The 18,705-nt window shown below is 36.6% G+C and overlaps 1 protein-coding gene across 1 annotated transcript; it reads left to right on the top strand.

Moving 5' to 3' along the window:
- The first annotated feature begins 338 nt into the window (after positions 1 to 338).
- On the top strand, positions 339 to 2,306 carry LOC129894876 (uncharacterized). The gene has a single exon (XM_055970486.1). The coding sequence runs from the start codon at positions 339 to 341 to the stop codon at positions 2,304 to 2,306; it is 1,968 nt and encodes a 655-aa protein (XP_055826461.1).
- The last annotated feature ends 16,399 nt before the right edge of the window (positions 2,307 to 18,705 follow it).

The following is an 18,705-nucleotide window of genomic DNA, read 5'->3' as shown; positions in this document are numbered from 1 at the left end:
CTGCCCATGTACTTCATTACAAAGATCCAAGGCATCTTTGATTAATAAAATTATGTTATTCCAAATCCGAAATGTGTTTAATGGATCATTTATCATCAAATTGATTGCAATATATGTCATCCTCTAGCAAAAAGAGGCTATGTATAGGACACATTTGAATGTCGTTAACTTGGCGTGTATGTGTATTATATACTTGTTGTACTTTTAAATCTTTCCCAAACTAACATACTTTCCTTTTTCTTTCTTTTATTTTGTTTTGTTAATCCCTAAAAGAACGTTGATTTGTGTCGACTTGCGAACTGGCTGACTCACGATACAACCTTCGATCAAGGGGAAGGATGACAGGTGGAGAAGAATTTAATGCTGCTGCAAACATAATGATACCAGTAGAAAATCCTGAAAGTTCTCAAAATATAGCCGACATCCAAAATGACGAGAAGATGGCTCACATGGCGCAAGAGCTTGAGATTTTGAGAGAGGAACTACGTCAAGTGCGAGACTTGGCCAAGCTTTCGGCTACTACCTTCCCAAGTTTCAAGATGCCCAGCTACCTCCCTAGAGCTGACCTGCCTCCTACAGATTCTCCAAACATGCCTAAACGTGCTCCCATTCATGGTCAAGCACCATTAGCTCATCCGTCTGCAATCAGGACTGCTCCTGACCTTCCCACTCAAGACCCCGTCACACCTACCTACCCAGTGACAAACCAGATATTTGGAGCACACACCGTCGCTCCTTATGATTCACAGATCCCACCTGTATATGCTGTTGAGGCCCCTACTTTCACGACACCGGTTAGGGTCAAGGTCTCGCATGAGGTGGACCAATATGCAGAGATGGAGAAGGATGCCCGATTGAAAGAAGATGAGTCAATAGACGCTCAACTTCGAGGTCTAAGAAAGGCGTTGAAAAACCTACAAGTCTCTAGGGGAACAGAGAGCCTAGATTATGATGACTTATGTATCCACCCAGATATTGACATGCCGGTAGGATACAAGCCCCCAAAGTTTGACATATTTGATGGAAAGAGCGATCCTCACGCACATCTGAGGGCATACTGTGACAAGTTAGTCGGTGTAGGGAGAAATGAGAAACTAAGAATGAAGTTGTTCATTCGAAGTCTATCTGGAGAAGCGTTGACCTGGTATACACGCCAGGATCCTCGCAAATGGTATAACTGGCAGGAAATGGCCGAGGATTTCATGAATCGTTTCAGATTTAATACTGAAATCACTGCGGACAGGTTCTCATTAGCCAACATACAAAAGAAACCATCGGAGGACTTCCAGGAGTATGCACGACGTTGGAGAACCGAGGCTGCAAGGGTTCAACCACCGCTCGATGAGAGTGAGCTCTCAAAATACTTTATTCGAGCACAAGAAGGTATCTACTTTGACAAGATGATGTCAATGATGGGCCAAAAGTTTGCAGAATTGGTCAAGATGGGAGATTTTATAGAGGAAGGCATCAAATCAGGTAAAATTCAGTCCATGGCTGCATTGCAAGCTGCAAGTAAGGCCATACAATCAGGATCCATTGGTGGCATCAAGAAGAAAAGGGAGGATGTTTCAGTCGTCAATTACCAACATGGAGGACAATCCCACCAATACCCAAAAAATCCCCAAATTGTTGCACATACTCCATACACCTCGTATCCAGTGTATAATACCCGACCACACTATAATCCACCTCGAGCACCAACATACCAAAGTCCAACAAGACCACATGTCCCACTCCAAGCACCAACCCACCAAAACAGACCAGCATATGTGCCAAGACCACGTCCAAATCTCGAAGCCAGAAATACTCGCACCTATACACCCATTGCTGAACCTTATGCTCAATTGTTTGAAAGGTTAAGGATAGCAGGAGTACTACAGCCAGTTGAGGGAAAACTCCCCGACCCAATCCCTTACAATTTTGATGGAAACAAGCGATGCGCTTACCACTCGGGAATCCAAGGGCATGACACAGAAGATTGTTATGGCTTGAAAAACCAGGTTGAGACGTTGATCAGAAGAGGAATAATAAAATGCACTCCAACACCTCCGAATGTGAACAACAACCCTTTGCCAAATCATGAGAATCGAGAAGTCAACATGATTTCTCTAGAAGAAGAGTACAACTTGGGAGAAACCATCACGCCTGTCTGGAACGCCGAAGAAGCTGCCACTGCATCTCCAGTGCAACCTATTATCACTGTTCAGCTAAAGGAACCTCTTACTGTCCAAACATATCTCCCGAGAGTTGTAGTAACCACTACAGTTGCTAGAAAGGCTGAGTTTGACACCAAAGAAGTCCCATAGGATTATAAAACAGAAGCCAAGGGCAAGATGATTGACACCGCTGTGGCTCAGGGGATGACTAGATCAGGAAGGTGCTATACTCCCGAGAATCTGGATCAAGGAGTTATTGGGAAGGAGCCGAATCCCAAGAAGAATGTTACGGATGCTGAAGTCACAGAATTTTGGAGAAAGATGCAGCCGAAAGACTATTCAGTCGAAGAGCAACTGAAAAAGACATCGGCTCATATATCCATAATGTCTTTGCTAATGAGTTCTGAGGCTCATAGGAATGCTTTGATGAAGGTGTTAAATGGGGTTTGCATTCCAAAAGAGACCGCAAGTGAAACCTTAGCTGCAACAATTGGACAAGTGTTGGAATCTAACAAAATCTCTTTCCATGATAATGAGCTACCAACGGAAGGGACTGGACACAACAAAGCACTTCATATCGCGGTCAAATGTCGTGATAAGATTGTGACCCGAGTTCTGATTGATGGCGGTTCTGGATGTAACATCTGCCCTTTCACAACTCTGAGAGTTTTAGGCTTGAATATGGGAGATATAGAGGAAAGTCGTGTAAAGGTGAGAGCTTTTGATGGAGCATAGAGAAGCGTCATTGGAGAAATCCATCTCACATTGCAAGTGGGACTAGCAGAATTCCCTATTTTATTTTAAGTGATGGATGTGTCATCAAACTACAACCTGTTGCTGGGAAGACCATTGGTCCATATGGCAAAAGCAGTTCCTTCAACTCTTCATCAATGTGTAAAGTTTGAGTGGGGTCACACAGAAGTTACTATTCATGGGGAGCTCAATCACCCCATCTATTCTGTTAATTCTGTTCCAATAAATGAGGAATTAGATGGAGCCACTTTTCACACTTTAGAAATCATGCAAGCTGTGAGGATTGACGAGAAGTTAGAGTCGGTTGGTGTGAAATTGTCAGGGGCATCGAAGATGGTCGTAGCAGAGATGTTGAAATACGGGTATCAGCCTAAGACAGGACTTGGACCTAGGGCCAATGGCATAGTTGAACCCATCCAGCTGAAGCATCAGAAAGGTACCACTGGACTCGGATATGGATCTACATCCGGACGAGTCCACAACAGGGGATCCATCAAGACAACGTTTGTACCAGAGCAAGTTCCGATTCTAGATCACGCATCTAACGATGACATAGTGGAAGGAATAGGAAATTTGTTCGTGGCCATGATTGGAGAAGAGGAAGAGATAGATCTCCGCAAATTGAGCATCCGTGATTCCAAGCCTAGAGAAAGCTTGCAGAATTGGACCGTCAGTCCTTCCCTGTTTCGACAAAAGTCCTGCATTCATATTAAAAATCCTAGTTCAACGGTTATGACATGTAATGAATCCATCGAGCAAAGTGAAAAGAATGAACACGATCAAGAAGAATATGATGAAAGCATGATGCCTGAAAATCTACCACAGGAGATCGAGAAGTTTGAAAGTCAGGAGAAACCTAATATGGATGAAACAGAGGTTGTCAATTTAGGAGATGAGGAAACTGTGAAGGAAACCCGAATTAGCATACATTTGGAGGCCGAAAGAAAGAAGGAGTTAATAGAATTACTTAGGCAACATGTCGACATATTTGCTTGGTCTTATGACGATATGCCAGGGTTATGCACCGATATCGTTTCACATAGACTACCAATTGATCCCACCTGCCTACCCGTTAAACAAAAGACAAGAAAGTTCAAGCCAGACTTGAGTCTAAGGATCAAAGAAGAGGTAACCAAGCAGATTGAGGCGAACATTGTGAGGGTCACAAATTACCCCACTTGGTTGGCAAATATAGTACCAGTGCCAAAAAAGGATGGAAAGATCAGAATATGTGTGGACTATCGAGATCTCAACAGAGCTAGTCCTAAGGATGATTTCCCTCTCCCAAATATCCATATACTCATTGACAATTGTGCAAAACATGAATTGCAATCATTTGTCGATTGTTTCGCGGGATATCACCAGATATTGATGAATAAAGACGATGCAGAAAAGACAACATTTATCACTCCATGGGGGGTATATTGCTATAGAGTAATGCCATTTGGCCTAAAAAATGCTGGTGCAACCTATATGAGGGCCATGACCACCCTCTTTCATGATATGATCCACAAGGAGATTGAAGTATATGTGGACGATATCATTATCAAATCCAAAAGGAGTTTGGACCACCTATATGATTTGCGAAAATTCTTTGAGAGGTTGCGAAAGTATAATCTAAAATTAAATCCAGCAAAGTGTGCATTTGGAGTACCTGCAGGAAAACTGTTAGGATTCATTATTAGCAGGAGAGGCATAGAGTTGGACCCCTCTAAGATCAAAGCAATTCAAGAATTACCTCCCCCGAAGACCAGGAAGGACGTGATGAGTTTCTTGGGAAGGCTTAACTACATCAGTCGGTTCATAGCACAATCCACAGTAATTTGTGAACCCATTTTCAAATTACTTAAGAAGGATGCTGCCACAAAATGGACGGAGGAATGTCAAAGGGCTTTCGACAAAATCAAAGAATATTTGTCCAACCCGCCAGTATTAGTCCCACCTGAGCCTGGGAGGCCGTTGCTACTATACTTATCTGTCATGGATAATGCATTTGGATGCGTATTGGGACAACATGATCAGACAGGTAGAAGAGAGCAAGCCGTTTATTACTTGAGCAAGAAGTTCACACCGTATGAGGCAAGATATACCTCGTTGGAACGAACATGTTGTGCTTTGACTTGGATCGCGCAGAAATTTAGGCATTACCTGTCTGCATACACCACGTACTTAATCTCAAGATTGGATCCACTCAAGTACATCTTTCAAAAACCAATGCCTACAGGTATATTGGCAAAATGGCAAATTTTGTTGAGCGAGTTCGACATTGTGTACGTGACACAAAAGGCCATCAAAGGACAAGCCTTGGCTGACCACCTCGCAGAAAATCCAGTGGATCAAGATTATGAGCCTCTAAAAACTTACTTCCCTGATGAAGAAGTATTATTTGTAGGAGAAGACGTATCAGAACGATACGATGGTTGGAGGATGTTTTTTGATGGAGCATCAAATTCCAAAGGGGTTGGAATAGGAGCGGTTTTAATTTCAGAAAAGGGTCAATATTACCCAATTTCAGCCAAGATTAGGTTTGATTGCACCAATAACATGGCAGAGTATGAAGCTTGTATTCTCGGACTTAGAATGGCCATAGACATGAACGTCAAAGAGCTTTTGGTCATAGGTGATTCTGATTTATTGGTTCATCAGGTGCAAGGAGAATGGGCTGCTAAGAATGTGAAGATCCTTCCTTATTTGCATTGCATAAAGGAGTTGAGTAGGAGATTCACAAAGATTGACTTCAAACATGTCCCTCGAGCTCAAAATGAATTTGCCGATGCTTTGGCAACAATATCCTCAATGATTCAACATCCGGACAAGAATTACATCGACCCTATTGAAGTAAAGTTATATGATCGACATGCATATTGTTTTCATGTTGATGAGGAATTGGATGGAAGACCATGGTACTATGACATCAAGAGATTGATAGAAGCACGAGAATATCCCGAAAATGCCACCAGCAAGCAAAAAGGGACTCTGAGAAGGATGGCCAATCATTTCTTTCTTAATGGAGAAATTTTGTATAGGAGGACTCCAGATTTAGGATTGCTAAGATGTGTTGACGCCAAGGAAGCGACGAGACTTTTAGAAGAAATACATGCAGGAACATGTGGACCTCATATGAATGGGTTCACTCTAGCTAAGAAGATCTTAAGAGCTGGATATTTTTGGATGACCATGGAGAGAGATGGCATTCGATACATGCAGAAGTGTCATCAATGCCAAGTGCATGGAGATTTTATACGAGTTCCACTAAATGAGCTCAATGTTATGGGTTCCCCATGGCCATTTTCTTCTTGGGGCATGGATGTAATTGGACCCATAGAGCCTCCTGCATCAAATGGACATCGTTTCATCCTTGTGGCTATTGATTATTTTACAAAATGGGTCGAAGCTTCGACATATAAGGCAGTAACTAAGAAAGTCGTGGCAGATTTTGTCCGTGACAATATCATTTGTCGATTTGGGATTCCAGAATCAATTATAACAGATAATGCGGCCAATCTCAATAGCGATCTTATGAAGGAAATTTGTGAGCGATTCAAGATTGCTCATCGAAATTCCACAACTTATCGTCCACAGATGAATGGAGCAGTTGACGCAGCAAACAAGAACATCAAGAAGATTTTGAGGAAAATAGTGGATGGTCACAGACAATGGCATGAGAAGTTACCATATGCTCTGCTCGGTTATCGTACCACAATCAGAACTTCCACTGGGGCAACTCCTTATATGTTGGTTTATGGTTCAGAAGCAGTAATACCTGCTGAAGTGGAAATACCATCTTTAAGGATTATTCAAGAGGTCGGTTTAGATGATGCAGAATGGATTCGCAGCAGGATTGAACAGTTGATGCTCATTGATGAGAAAAGAATGGATGCAGTTTGTCATGGTCAACTTTACCAAAACAGAATGGCCAAAGCATTTAACAAGAAGGTCAAGCCTCGACAGTTCACACCAGGACAATTAGTATTGAAGAAGATATTTCCTCACCAAGGAGAAGCTAAAGGAAAATTTGCACCAAACTGGCAAGGTCCTTACATGGTTCATAGAGTATTATCTGGAGGAGCAGTAATCTTGGCAGAAATGGACGGTACAGTGAGCACGAAGCCAATCAACTCAGACTCCATCAAGAAGTACTACATCTGAAGACATAAAGACTAGCTTTCATTTTTTTACTCTTACATTCCATGTAAACAGAACTACGTCTCGACCTGACTTCCCACGGTGGGGTACGTAGGCAGCCCACATCGGGTTCGGTCCTCTTTTAGAAAATCCAAAAACATCATTTCCATGTATTTAGAACTACGCTCGACCTGACTTCCCTCGGCGGGATACGTAGGCAATCCTTGCCGGATTCGGTCCCTTTATAGTTTAACTTTTCTATTGTACTCGAACTATGTCCTGACCTGATTCCACTTGGATACGTAGGCAACCTTAAGGGTTCGGTCATACCTTAGAAAACTCTCCTTTAGTTAGGTATCATTAGAACGTGAAGGATCTCGCGAATAAATCAAGAGAAGCATCGTCACAAGACAAGACTACAAGAAAGATTACATTTGGATATGGAGAAGCATGATGGACTCCAAATCATGTCATAACCTTAAGATGATCCAGGATTACTCTCTCTCTCTCTCTATATATATATATATATATATATATATATATATATGATGATATACTCTTTTATCTAAAAACAAACTACTATTTTTATTTATTTATTTTTATTCATTTGTTTTCTTATTTATTTATATATTTTTTTTAAAAAAAAAATGCTTTTCTACTATTCCACCTACTAAGTCTCTAGGTTAAGATACTACGGACGGACTATAGAGGTATTGGAGGTTCCCAGTGACGAGGCCTGAATCAGCGAGTCGATACAAATCAACACCCCCTCCCAAACTAAAATTTTCTTTGAGCGCAGGAAAACAGAAGATCGAGGAAGACAACCTCAAGTCTAGAGGATGACTGCAGACGCCATTCGACTTCTCAAAATCATAAGCCAAAATATTCTTCCCTTACTTTATTTATCAGAAATACTTTATACTTCGATGTGCTGTCTAAAGGATTTCCCTTTAAATCTTTGCAGGTATGATCGAGATCCGGATCAAAATACTGAAGACAAGGGGGGCCCATATGATAAATAGGATAGTTTATTTTTGTCAAATATAACTCCATCAATTGGAGCTTATCTTCTAACCTCGTCAACAACTCCTCCGTCGGAGAATATCATCTAACTGCGTCAAACAAGCTCCCTCGATTGGAGAACGCCATCTAACACCATTCAAAACTCCGCTGACCAGAGGCTGTATATATCTATCACCGTTCGATTGTATATATCCACCGAATATTGTATATAGCGAACATCATTCAAACTCCGTCGTCTGAAGACTGTATATAACAAATATTGTCCAAACTTCGACGTCTGGAGGCTGTATATACCAAATAGTCCAAATTCTACCATTTGGAGGTTGTACATAGCAAACCCCATCAAACTCCTTCGATCAGGAGCATGCATACTACAACGTCGTACATTTACAGTTAAATTTACATTACCAGTTTTACACCGCCGGATATAGGCGTCACTTTACAATCTCTACACCGCCGGATACAGGCTTTACTTTATAATCTCTACACCGCCGGATACAGGCGTTACTTTACAAGTTTTACATCGCCGGATACAGGCGTTACATTACAGTTTTACATCGCCGGATACAGGCGTTACATTTACAATTTCTACACCGCCGGATACAGGCGTTACTTTATAGTTTTACAGCGCCGGATACAGGCGTTACATTTACAAGTTTTACATCGCCGGATACAGGCGTTACTTTACAGTTTTACACCGCCGGATACAGGCGTTACATTTACAATTTCTACACCGCCGGATACAGGCGTTACTTTACAAGTCTTACACCGCCGGATACAGGCGTTACATTTACAAGTTTTACATCGCCGGATACAGGCGTTACTTTACAAGTCTTACACCGCCGGATACAGGCGTTACATTTACAAGTCTTACACCGCCGGATACAGGCGTTACATTTACAAGTTTTACATCGCCGGATACAAGCGTTACATTTACAAGCTCTACACCGACGGATATAGGCGTTTACATTACAATCACTCCACTAGACGGAGGACACTAACACTACAACATAGAACTCCTTTTAAGCAACAAACTAGAGCAAGCTAGTAGAATGTCAAGCATCCCTAGCTACGCCAATGATTCTCTTTCGAAACTCAACTGGACTCGATTCTCCAAGTTTTGGATTTGAATAACTCTTTCATGTCTCAGCATCACCATGACTCGATACTGGGGCAATTTATTTTGAAAATTCCCATTCTTTTCTCTACCATAGGTTTTTAGTAGAAATTACTCTGGAGCATTTCTCATTCCGAGTTTGTTTCTTAGAATTACCTCCAACCTGATTTCCCACATACTAGAATATGCTAATAACCTCGGTTCGAGCGTTGATTATATTCATTCTATTCGTGCTAACATCCCTATACGTTCATCCCTCTTAAGAACTCGGTGTCACCATAATCCAACACTGGGGCAAATTTTGAATTCGATCAAAATTTGTTGTGATTCTACAATCCAGAACTACACACGGCCTGATTCTCGTATAACCAGAGATATGTAGGCAACTTGAAACTGAAGTATCGGCTGCAATATTTTTTCAACTCCCACTCATTTTATTAGGTCCCTCTGAGGTTGTCTCATCGGTCGGACAAAATCGGCTACTCTGTCAAATTTCTTTGCTTGTCAATTCATCCCTCATTCCCAAGCAAAGAAGGGGCAAGCTGTTGACACCCAAATTTGGCCGACCTATAATTATTTTTTGAATTACTATCTTAATAGATAAACATTTTTTTTAAAAATTATTTTCTTGAATTATATATATATATATATATATGTATAAAGTTAATTATTTTTAGTTTTTACCAAAAAATAATAATAATAATAATAGTAATAAAAATCATATATTTTAGATTTCATAGCTTATAATATTTTTATTTATTAATATTATTAACATCATTTTTTTTTGTTTATGAAAATAACAAGCTTTGTACATTCAAATATTTTTCACATTATTTAGTATATATTATACGTGTGTGTATGTGTTTTCTTTCTAAAACATTACTTAACTAAGTATATTTTACCAATTTACTTATTCATATTAATTTGTGCATATTTCACACCTATTTTAATACGACTTATATGCATATCCATATAAAGTTGTTACTTAATTAAGTTTATTATGTATTTTAGTTAATATATATGTCATACATCTATTTTAGTATGCATTATATACATATGTTGCATCACGTATATATACATATATATATATATATGTCACTTAACTGAGTCTTTTTTTTATAATTTACTTATTCATATTAATATATACGTATTACATCTATTTTAATAGGTCTTATGTACATATGTATATAAAAGGGTTATTATTTAAGTTTATTATATATTTTTACTTGTTTAGGTTAACATATCTATTTTAGTATGTATTATATACATATGACATTTTATATGTATATACGCAAATATTTATATTGTATGTACATGCATATTTACTTTACATATATAATATTATAATTTTATAAATTTATGATTTTACTTATTCAACATGTATTTGACAAATTAATTAGATGACATTTTATTTTTACAATTACTTATAATTATTTCCTAATCAAATTTTAATGTAGTCTACTTTTATATTCAATTTTAATCTCAACCGTACATTACATTTTTGATCCATGGCCATAACTAATTCTATCATTTTTTATTATTATTACCCAAATCCTAAACCTAAAGGAATTTTTTTCCTTTTCATTATATTTTTTTGGGGTCATCTTCTCCAAAGAGAAGAGAAGACACACCCGCCGCCACCCCTATACTCCTCTTGATCTCCCTTTTTCCCTTTTCTTTTCTCTCCTCTCCGGCGAACAACCACCGGACAGCAGCCGCCAACAATTGGCAGCAACCAGCAGCAGCACAACGCCATCAGCAGCTCCAACAGTAGCCGCGACGCACAGCTGCAACAGCCACCAACGACCCCTCGCACACACCCACACCTCCGTCTCTCTCCCTTCTTCGACGAGCAGCGCCACAACCAGCAGCAGCCGCTGCTCTTCATCTCCAGCGAACCCGACGACAAGCATCTTCATGGACAGGGACTTGGTCGAACAAAAGGCTTTGGTTTTGCTCTGCTAAAGACGGATCTTGATAGATCTGTCCAAGTTAGTGTTCTCATCTTTACAAATTCTTACTTTTGATTTTGATTTCGATTTGGTCTGTATGATTTTTATGTATGCTTGTTCCGAGTGAAAATTGTTGTGTTGCGAATGGATTCCTACATTTTTTCTTTAGATTCTTGGTTATGATGATTACTCCTGTCATTGTTAATATCCTGTATGTATTCTTGATTATTGAAGTGGTATGTAAATATTGGGGGTAGCTCGGGTGTTATTCATCAGCTTAGACATATTTGTTTTATTATTATTAGCTTACTTATACATAAATTCTTTGATTGGAGTCTTTGATTTAGAAAGTAATGGTAATAATATGCATAACTGTTTTCTTTTCTTGGTAGAATAAATTTTGTTTTCTTTTGCATAAAAGGTGATTATGGTAAATTCATAGATTGTTATTTCAATTATTTTAGAATTATACAACAACCTTGATATTAATTATTTACAAAAGGTTGGATTTTCATTGATTTTTCTTGTAAAATAGCTGTATGAAAATTAGTATTCTAAGTATGATTGATATGCCTTAATTACTTGGTTACTACTCGTGTGCTTGGCTTTGACAATTCTTGGCCTTAAAATTTGGTTCTTCCTATTTTTTAATGTTTCCTCTTGCCTTGAATATTAGACTGGACAGATTGTTACTTGTTTTATTGTGGTAGATCTAAGTATATGTTAGTGAACATTGATTTTAGGTTTACTTCTACTTATAATTTAATTATTTCTCTAATTAAGTTTGAATCAATTTCTTTACCATTATTGACATTGGGTCCCATTGGCATAACTTTTGACTTTTTGAAACATCTTTTGAGTAATTTTAGGAGCAAATCTTGGAAATTTGATAGAATTTGATTTTGTTGACAAATTTTTTCAAAAAAAAAAAAGGAATCCCTTTTGAAATTGGTGGCTACTTTAAGACTTATGTAGCAAAAGTTTGAAAAAAGAGTAAAAGTCTTTTTACTAACTTGTTTCTTGAAATTATTTGATGGATTATAAAAGAGGACCTTTCCTACAGACAGAGAAACGGACACAGAACAGAGAGAGAGAAAAGACAACAAACAGACAAAAAAAAAAGAAGGGACGAAACACATAAGAAAAACAAAATACATTAGAATACAAGATAGCGCTTTAACAAAAATACTTAATTGCTTTTGAGTTCTTTCTTTTGCCTCTTTGCTACTTCAACTTGTTTGGATCTCGGATATTGCTACCGCTTTTCATTGACATAAAACTCATATTAACCGGTTAGTACTTTCTTTTCCTATTTCATTGTACTGTCTTCACTTTAGATTCTTACATATTATATCTTGTCAAAATAAATACATGAAGTATCCAGGTTAGTTCCCATTTTCTTCAATATATTAGTTTATTATTTTGAAATATGTTCTTGCTTTGTTTGTTTGCTTTGTTGTAGTAAGATTGTATAATCATGATATATCGCTACATATTTGTATATTGCTTGTATTTTGCTTATGCTTTAAGCAAGATTTGAACTTTAAAGTTCAAGACATGAAGAGTTCGCCTGGACCGGAGATCTGAAATTTTATTACTCTACTTTGATTTTTTTTTTATTTATAATTTATGTTACTTTATTTATTTGCTTCTCTATGCGGTTTTGTAATAATTTTGTAAGTAACTCTCTATATAAATAATGAAAATTGGGGAAAATATATGGGGAGGGGATATACTTGCTACTTGCTTTATTTATTTATTTTTTAGTTTATCATAAATTTATGTGTTTGAATGCATGTGATCTAGTTATACTACTCATTTCCACATGCTTAGGTCCATTTATTCACGATATAAAAATTTATATGTTTTACAAGATGTTTACTTTATATATATATAAAAATAACAATAAAAATGATCTAAAAATAGTTCGTTAAATATCATTTATCATCATACATGTTTAAAAAATAATTTGTTTATTTTTATGTGTTATCTTTGTTTATGAAAAATCTCATTTAATAATTACTTTGATGATATTTCCACATTATAACCTGTACTTTAAGACTAAAACCATGAATATAGTTTCAAATAATAGCTTTGTCATATTAATTATCTAGACATTATATATGTAGGATCTACTAAATAATTTTGAATATAGTAATAATATATTCAGATTTAAATGTCATTTTAAGTAGACATTATGTTCATTGGATCTACAATTTTAATTACATCTTTAAATATTTTAATTAATATTTTTAACATGCTAGTCATTTGGAAATCATGTGCATGAGATTTTATGTTGAATATCATATAGCAAATCATGTCTATAGGACTTAATGAATATTTTAGTATTTTTATAGGAATTAAGTTATGCTTATAAGATGTCAAATATTTTCATTATATTGATTCACATAGAAATCATGTCTAATATAGTGTGTTGTCAATCCATGAATCATACCTATAGTTTTTTTTTAATAAAATTTAGAAATCATGCCATTAATATCATGTTTAGATCTAATTTAAAGCAATAGTTTGTTAATAAGGTCGTTGATTTTATGTTTGTTAGGACGTTGAAAGACTAAATCTTAGTTTACTATCCTTGTTATGTATTTAAAACGTGTCATCTAGTTTAATGTCTTGAACTTCCTTTAAATATACATATGAAAGTAATAATATGCCCAAAATCTTGCCTCGTTTGAGTTAAATTATCAATCCTCATACTATTTGAATAATTGTTAATTAATCAATTTTATATTAGAACATTCTCTTTATTTAAAATCATATTATTCCATATTTATAAACTTTATCCAAGATTTTCAGCAAAGTAGTAAAAAAATGTATTCTAAATATTAGGAAGAACTCACACGAGTTATTGTAGTTATCATGCTTATAGTTTCTGCGCCTTTAATAAATATTTCATCATATTTCTATATTTTAGAAATCATGTTCATAGGCTTAAATAATAATTTCAGCATATCTTTTGATTGTAAATATTTTAAGAACATTGTTTTATGTAGAAATCATACCCATAGATAAAAATTGATTTTGCCGGTTAAAATCATATCCCCTGTAATGTGACGTTATTATGTATAAAAATCATGTCTATAAGATTCTAACAAATATTTATTGTATTATTCCGTTTTGAGGCCATGTCTACATTTTAATAAATTTTTATTTCATTTAGAAACCATATCTATAGTATTTTAATAAATCTTCAGCATGTTATTAACTAAATCATATTAATAGGATTTATAAACACTATTAGTTAATAGCTAAAATTATCAAGCATGCCTTCTTTATTACAATCGCCTTTGTAATTAACATTGCCTTCATATATTAAAATAATGAAATTTATCGTCTATTTTATTCAAGTTTTATATTTTACAATATCTACGTCTGATTATATGCACACACATAATTATTATGACCTTCACAACTTATCTGTGTTTTCAAGCATGCTAATTAATTAATCTAGAGGCTTATTTGAGATTTTATATGCTAACTGCTTGTCCTATCTGTTTTGTTTGACGATGGGTCTAATTAGGACGCCTATATTTTCTTTGGTCTAAAACCTACCCTAATAGTATATCCAATGCCTCTTGGACATTAAGTTGGGTCGATAGACACGCTTTAGGACGTTAGTTATTATTTATTTTAGATCGCTTTAGGATTATAATAATAAATAAACTTAAGAGGGGTAGGGGTAATTAGGCCCTTCGGAAATGATGGAAGTTGACCCGAGCAGAAAAATGACAAAAACTTTATATATTTTGTCTTCCGATTAATGAGCCGGCGCTGATCCGAAGAAAATAAGAATGTAGATAATTTTATTTCCTGTCGACTTTTAAATATTTTTGTTTGTATTTGGGGTAGTTTAATATTTTAAAACTCAATGATTTTTCGCATCTTTAATCTTATTAGAGATTTCACCCAAATTAGATTTACAACATATTATATATTCATATATCTACACTTGTCTATTATCTTATTCATTTTTTTTCTTTCTATTGTGGCTACAAATAAAATAACCATTTGCTAATACTAGACATTTATTTTACCATAAATTAAGTAAGTTAATTATTTAAATGATTTTAAAATATACATTTGTATTTTTATATATTTTAAGTATATTATTTATTATTTATTTACACAATAAATATATTATTATTAAATTTGGGTCATTCATATATAAGATGTATATATATGACATACCTTATATTTTCACTATATTTTTTTAATTTAATAAAACCTTTCTTCTTAATATTTCTAAAACAAAACAAAAATGAATAAATATCCCTAATCATTTTTCTAAAACTAAATTTAAGGACTATCTTTGGATAGGCTCTGAGGGATGCCTAATACCTTCCCCTCGAGTAACTAAAACCCTTACTTAGAATCTCACAGGTTTCGCAAATCAAAACAGAGTTTACATTTACAATGGTTTTCCTAATATTTTCCTTAAAATTAGGTGGCGACTCTAAACAAACAATTTCAAAATCAGAGGCATAGCCACTTTTATGTTGCGAACTATTTTGACCCGCTCGAAAATAGGGTGCGACAAAATGCAGTACTAAAATCCAATCTAGTACCTAACTCAGCATGAAAGGTCCTCCAAAAGTTAGAAGTAAATTGCGAACCTCTATATGATATGATAGAAATCGGAACTCTATGTAATCAAACAATCTCGTAGATATAGAGCTTGGCTAACTTCTCTGCATCATAATTCACCTTGATTAGAATGAAGTGAGTAGACTTAGTTAACCTATCAACAATCACCCACATCGAATCAAACTTACCCAATGTCTCTGGAAGGCCATCCACAAAATCCATTGCAATCCTTTCCAAGAATGGGCATTCTTTGAAGTGTCCCTCCAGGCCTTTGGTGCTCATATTTTACCTGTTGACAATTTGGATAATGGGCAATAAAATCAATAATGTCATGCTTAATTCTACTCCACCAATAATATTATCTCAGATTACGATACATCTTGGTGCACTAGGTTGTATAGAGTACCTCGAACTGTGAACCTCTACAAGAATAGTCTGAATCAAACTATAAATATGGGGAACACATACCCACTCCTTAATCCTTAAAACACCTTCCTCATCAATCACAGCCTCCTTGGCCTCTCCCTACAAGACCATATCAAGAATCCGACTGAGCTTCTCATCATCGAATTGTTTTCCTTTAATCTTGTCAAAAAAAGAAGATCTTGCCTCCATACAGGCCAAGAATCCTCCTTTCTCAATTACTTCCAGCCTCATAAAGTCATTAGCCAGAGTTTGAACCTCTCTACCCAATGGACACCTGAAAAACTGCGAATGAGCTAAACTTCCCATGCTCCCTGCTTTTCTGCTCAACGCATTGACCACTATATTAGCTTTTCTCGTGTGATAAAGGATAGTGATAGCATAGACCTTTAGCAATTCCACCCACCTCCTCTGCCTCAAATTCAAGTCTCTCTGAGTGAACACATGTTGTAAATTGCGATGACCTGTATACACTTCACACTTTACCGCATATAGATAATGTCTCTACTACTTCAATGCAAATACAACCGCAGTCAACTCCAAATCATGATTGGGGAAATTACTTCATGCACCTTCAATTGCCTTGAAACATAGGCAATTACATGCCTAAACCAGAATATGATGCATCATATAAACAATGATATTCTTACCTTCTATTAGCAAGGGAGGAATTGGTGCAACAGTCAATAAGGTCTTGAGTTTCAGAAAACTCTCTTCATACTCGTCCGGCCACATAAATGGAATATTCTGCTTGGTCAGCTGGGAAGCAATGAATGCAAATCGCTTGACAAATAGGCGGTAGTAGCTAGCCAAACCAACAAAGCTCTTTACTTTGAGACATTAGTGGGTCTTACCCAATTCTTCACTGCTTCAATCTTCTGGGGATCCACCTTCACTACATTCTTAGAAACTACATGCCCCAAGAAGGATACTGAATCAAGCCAGAACTCACATTTGGAGAATTTGGCATATAGCCTTTTCTCTCTTAACAATCCCAGAACAATCCTCAGATGCTCTTCATGTTCTTTTCTGCTTTTTGAGTAGATCAATATATCATCAATAAAAACAATAACAAAGAGATCCAAATAGGGTTTAAAGATTTCATTAATCAGACTTATAAAAGTAGTAGGCACATTTCTAAGCCCAAATATCATTACCAAGAATTCATAGTGCCCATACCTGGTTCGAAAAGCAGTCTTTGGTACATCTATTGCTCGTATTTTCAGTTAATGGTAAACAGACCTTAAATCATTTATTGAGAAAATACAAGCACCCTGTAACTGATTAAATAAGTCATCAATGCAATGATGGGGATAACTATTTTTAATAGTCACCTTGTTCATCTGCCTATAATCTATGCACATACAAATGCTACCATCCTTCTTCTTTACAAACAAAACTAGAGCACCCCAAGGAGAGTCACTCGGTATAATAAAACTTTTACCCAACTACTCCTGAAGTTGGGCCTTCAACTCCCTCAACTCAGTCGGGGCCATTCTATAAGGTGGAATGGAAATGGGGCAAGTTCCCAACTCCAGCTTGATACAAAAATCAATATCCCTATCAGGTGGCATACCAGCTAAGTCTATGGGGAAAACATCTATAAACTCACGCACTATCGAAATAGACTTAATCGATGGTACTTAAGAACTATCATCCCTGAGATGTGCTAGGAAGGCTAAACAACCCTTGCTCACCAACCTCTTAGCATGAAAAAAGAGATAATCTGAACTAGGGTGGGAAGATAGTCACTCTCCCACACCAACTGATCCATCCCAAGCTTGGCTAATGTCATAGTCTTAGCATTGAAATCTAAGATAGAAAAATTTGAAGAGAGCCAAGTCATACCCAAGATTACATCAAAGTTAACCATCTCTAGAATAATCAAATCTACATAAGTTCTGCTCTCCAAAAAAGTCATAAGGCAAGACTTATACACTTTCTCAACTAGCAGAAACTCACCAACAGGAGTAGAAACACGAATAGGCATGTCAAGTAAGTCACAATGTAAATCAACTCTATCAGCAAATGTGGAAGATAAATAAGAAAATGTGGATCAAGGATTAAACAATACGAAAGCCATGCGATCGGAGACCAGAAGAGTACTTGTGATAACAGCATCGGATGCCTCTGCCTCTGACCTCTTGGGGAAAGCATAATAGTGAGCTATGTCGCCCGTCTAACCATTTCCCTTGCTGGGTTGTACTCCAATAGTACCAACCTGCCCGCCACCCTGGACGGACTGGCGACCACCACGACCTTGGATACCACATCCTCTAGAATGATGACCCCTACCATAGCTGTCACCTCTATCTCTAGCTGTTGGGGCTCTATAACCCTGATCATGCCAAGTCTAAATTTGCCTTAGACAATTTTTCTGATATTTCCAGGTTCACCACATCCGTAACAAGTCTTAGGGTCAAGAGTGGGTATATGTGAAGATGAAGAAGACTAAAGATAACCCCCAAAATTAGAAAAGGGTTGACTAGTCTTTAACAGACTTCCATCTGAAACCTGCAATGAAGACTGAATAGGACGGGCCAAATAATCT

The sequence above is a fragment of the Solanum dulcamara genome, chromosome 7 (genome assembly GCF_947179165.1).
Source record: "Solanum dulcamara chromosome 7, daSolDulc1.2, whole genome shotgun sequence".
Classification (NCBI taxonomy): domain Eukaryota; kingdom Viridiplantae; phylum Streptophyta; class Magnoliopsida; order Solanales; family Solanaceae; genus Solanum; species Solanum dulcamara.
This window is presented reverse-complemented; position numbering and strand designations above follow the sequence as displayed.